Source organism: Epinephelus moara, unplaced genomic scaffold (assembly GCF_006386435.1).
Source record: "Epinephelus moara isolate mb unplaced genomic scaffold, YSFRI_EMoa_1.0 scaffold1458, whole genome shotgun sequence".
Taxonomy (NCBI): domain Eukaryota; kingdom Metazoa; phylum Chordata; class Actinopteri; order Perciformes; family Serranidae; genus Epinephelus; species Epinephelus moara.
In genome coordinates this window covers 8,526-12,601 of record NW_026078948.1, presented here as the reverse complement: position 1 = coordinate 12,601, position 4,076 = coordinate 8,526, and the positions used below count along the sequence as shown (strand labels likewise).

At 36.6% G+C, this 4,076-nt stretch overlaps 2 gene segments (V, D, J or C); both read right to left on the bottom strand.

The window, feature by feature from the left end:
* Positions 1-1,037: 1,037 nt before the first annotated feature.
* LOC126387008 (Ig heavy chain V region 914-like) lies at positions 1,038-1,593 on the bottom strand. The segment is given in 2 exon segments: positions 1,038-1,368; positions 1,455-1,593. Coding segments are annotated over 2 exon segments (357 nt in total).
* Positions 1,594-2,900: 1,307 nt separating this feature from the next.
* On the bottom strand, positions 2,901-3,442 carry LOC126387007 (Ig heavy chain V region 6.96-like). The segment is given in 2 exon segments: positions 2,901-3,211; positions 3,298-3,442. Coding segments are annotated over 2 exon segments (360 nt in total).
* Between the last annotated feature and the right edge of the window lie 634 nt (positions 3,443-4,076).

Below are 4,076 nucleotides of genomic sequence, written 5' to 3'. Positions count from 1 at the left end.
ACAGTGCTAACCACCACACCACCGTGCCGCCCATAAATTCTTAAATACTTAAAAAAAAAAAAAAAATACATCTTACTAATTTCAAGATTAATTAATCATTAATTTTTGTTTATATATTTATTTAATAATGCAGCAGACACAAATGAAGTGNGCATGCAGCTAAATGTGAAGACGTTTGAATAACTGTTAAAATTCATAAATTCTTAAATACTTAAAAAAAAATACATCTGATTATTATTTCAAGATTAATGAATCAGTTTTTTTGTTTATATATTTATTTAATAATGCAGCAGACACAAATGAAGTGGAAGCAAGATCATCCAAATAAATATTTTAGTTTGCTGCAGCTGGTTGAAGGCTGTATTATTTTGAACTTTTAAAGGTTTCAGTATTCAGGTTGTGGAAGTTTAAAGCCACAGACATACAGAGAAACTTGGAGCCTTCAGAGGATTTTAGCTACATGGGAACTGAAACCTGTGTGACGATATGCAATCACAAAAATAGCCGTATTGCACAGGAAGATGTCTGCTGGATTATCTGTTAAAATGTAATGTATCTATGAAAGTGCTCTTTTATATCATGAAGAAGAGTAAAATAAACAGTAGACAATGAGGACAGTTAACAAGTGTACAGCTGAATTATAGTTCAAACATCCATTTATTCTCTCACTCCATAGTCATTGGACATTGTTGTTTTGACCCCACTCCAAACTCCTGCAAACTATAACAAGTAAAAAGACTTGTAAATCTCAGGTTAGACAATTAGCAAAACCATTAAACTGCTGCACAAATGCTGTTTATGGTTCATTTGTTCAGCTGCTGTCTTCTCTGAGGAGCTGTTTTAATGATGTTCTGTTGTGGAATAAGCAAGATATGACCATTTAGTAATATAATTTCCACAGTCAGATCTGTGTTAAGAAATATTTTTCTACTCAAACATCAGTGGCTCTCTTAAAGTGTTGATTGTAATCTGTAAATTACTTTAAGAACTTTGAGTCTGGACATCATTTTGGTAAGAATGAGCACTGTAGGTTTTTGTACAGCTGCTCAACCAACTCCAGTCACTGTGGCTCTCGAGCACAATAATAAACAGCAGAATCTTCAGTCTTCAGACTGTTCATCTGCAGATACACCTGCTGTCTGCTGTTGTCTCTGGAGATGGTGAACCGGCCTTTGACTGACTGAGAGTAGTAGTTGGTGCCACCAGTTTCAGCAGCGACCCACTCCAGTCCTTTTCCAGGAGCCTGTCTGACCCAGTGCATCCAGTAGCTACTAATGTCCAATCCAGAGGCTGTACAGGTCAGTCTGTGAGATTCTCCAGGCCTTTTAATCACTGGTTCAGACTGAGTCAGAGTCTGACCATCAACACCTGTCAAGATAATAATAAAAATCACATGAATTTAGTTTGTACACAATTAACAGCTATGTCAACAGAAGATCAGGTAAAATCTTCACCTGCCCAGCAGATAGTTAAAAGCAGCAGTCCTGTCCTATAGTCCATCATGTTAAACTGTGTGTCCACTGTTCTCTGTCCTCCTCTCTGCAGTCAGATAAGTAGAGGTGGAAGATATCTGAGTTTTGCATCGACTCCTCCTTTTTAAAGAACAACATCCTCTGTTTAATCTCTCCTCAAAACCTTTTTTTCATTTTAAGGCTTTCTTCTAACCAAAAAGATGTTGTATTGGTCTTTTTCTTAAGATTAATTTCACAACTATGTTAAAGTTTTGATTTGGTTTATGTTTCTAACCTGATGTCATTATTATCCTTGTTTGACTGTAAGTGACTTTCTAATATTTAAACATGCCTATTTAACATGGCAGGCGGTTTTGTTCACTGCAACTTACTAATAATGGAATATTGCTACTGGTGATAAAATAATAAAATTATTGTCAAATTTCAGTTTCGGGTCATGTAGTATGAAAATCACCATGTAGGCTTCATTTGAGATGAGCAAACAATATCTCATGTCTCTTTACCTTGTATTTTTTTTAAGTTAAGATTTTTTCTTACAACATTAAAAGTAGAATTTCATGTATTCTTTTCAAGGGAAACTGACATCCTACATGTTTTCAGTTGTGTTTTGGCCTGCAGCTTCTACTGGGTGGATTTTTTTTTTTTTTTTTGTGAAAAATCTAATGCACAGTTTTATTAGACCAAAAAGAATCACTTCCACCTTTAATGATAATTCGGCTGCATTTATTCATTCTCAAAAAGTTAAAGGCTGTTTCAATCAGAATACAGCATTTAATAGAGCCGTGTAATAACTGCAGTTAAAACATAACAATGATCCTTTCACTGATATATTAACATAATTTCCTCAAATATGAAAAACATCTGTATTTAAAGCATTAATAAAATCTAAAGTCTGTTTCTCTCTGTACTGTAACAGTGAGCTGGTGTTGAAATCATTAGTGGTCTGAGGGCTCCTCCTCTGGTGGCTTCATGTTACAAGTGTTCAGGCACTGAGGGGTTTTTGTTCAGGTCTACTGATGCTTTGTGTCACTGTGGCTCTCTGGCACAGTAATACACAGCAGTGTCTTCAGGCTACACATTCTGTCCGTTTAGAGTCACTGTTTTCGTCGACGAGTCTGTGCTGAAACTGAACTTGTTCTTCAGTGAATCTTTATAGCGCGTGGTGGATCCAGGAGCTACCTTTCCAATCCACTCCAGTCCTTTCCCTGCAGGCTGTCTGATCCAAGCTGTATAATAGCTAGCCAAAGTATAAGAGACCTGACAGGTGATGGTCAGATGTTGACCTGGCTGCACAGTCACAGAGGCTGGCTGTGTCAACTGTTCACACTTCACACCTGTTAAAAAGAGAAAATGTTTTGTAACAAATGATCAAATTAACAAAAGAAGAACTGTTGACTTTGACAAATCCGGAGAGACTNCCAACTCCAGTCACTGTGGCTGTCGAGCACAATAATAAACAGCAGAATCTTCAGTCTTCAGACTGTTCATCTGCAGATACACCTGCTGTCTGCTGTTGTCTCTGGAGATGGTGAACCGGCCTTTAACTGACTGAGAGTAGTAGATGTAACTACTATCATAAATAGCGGCAACCCACTCCAGTCCTTTTCCAGGAGCCTGTCTGACCCAGGCCATGTAGTAGTTATCAAAGTCCAACCCAGAGGCTGTACAGGTCAGTCTGTGAGATTCTCCAGGCCTTTTAATCACTGGTTCAGACTGAGTCAGAGTCTGACCATCAACACCTGTCAAGACAGCAAGAAAACCATGACATGCAACACATTAACAACCTAAAAGAAAACCTAATATAAAAATCAGGTAAAATCTTCACCTGCCCAGCAGATAGTTAAAAGCAGCAGTCCTGTCCTATAGTCCATCATGTTAAACTGTGTGTCCACTGTTCTCTGTCCTCCTCTCTGCAGTCAGATAAGTAGAGGTGGAAGATATCTGAGTTTTGCATTGACTCCTCCTCACATGGAGCAAGATACAATCAAGCAGGGAAATATATTTGCATTATTAGGTCAGGTTAAAATATTTACAGGCAATTGAACTGGACTTAATTTACCATCATCAGTAGCTGTGTTAATGTCAGATAACACCAATCACATCAGCTCTGTTCTTTCTTTATGGAGTTTTAGTGCACATTTTTGTCATATTATTATTGTTATTGTTATAATAATAATAATAATAATAATAATAATTATTATTATTATTATTATTATAAACATTGTCACCTGGTGACATTAGAATATAAATTTGTGTCTAAGATTATTTTTTTTTTCCATTCACTAAGTAGAGAGCATGTGGAGGCCGAGGAAAGGACATTCAAGGATCATCACATGTCATTTTGAACACGCAGTTGTGTAATTACTGAATGATATAAAGTACTACTCAGTTTCACAGTCTGTAAGTAATGCGATTATTATTTCATACAATCCTGTAAGATTGACTTTCCTATTCTTTACAAGCCCTGTAACACAGACAAAGACAAACACAACACTAGAGGAAAACATAAAGCATAACTGATTCTCTGTCAGTTATTCACAATTACATTGTTGGTAAAAAGCACCAGGAAATCTAAAAATACAACATCAACATCTGCCGTTGTTA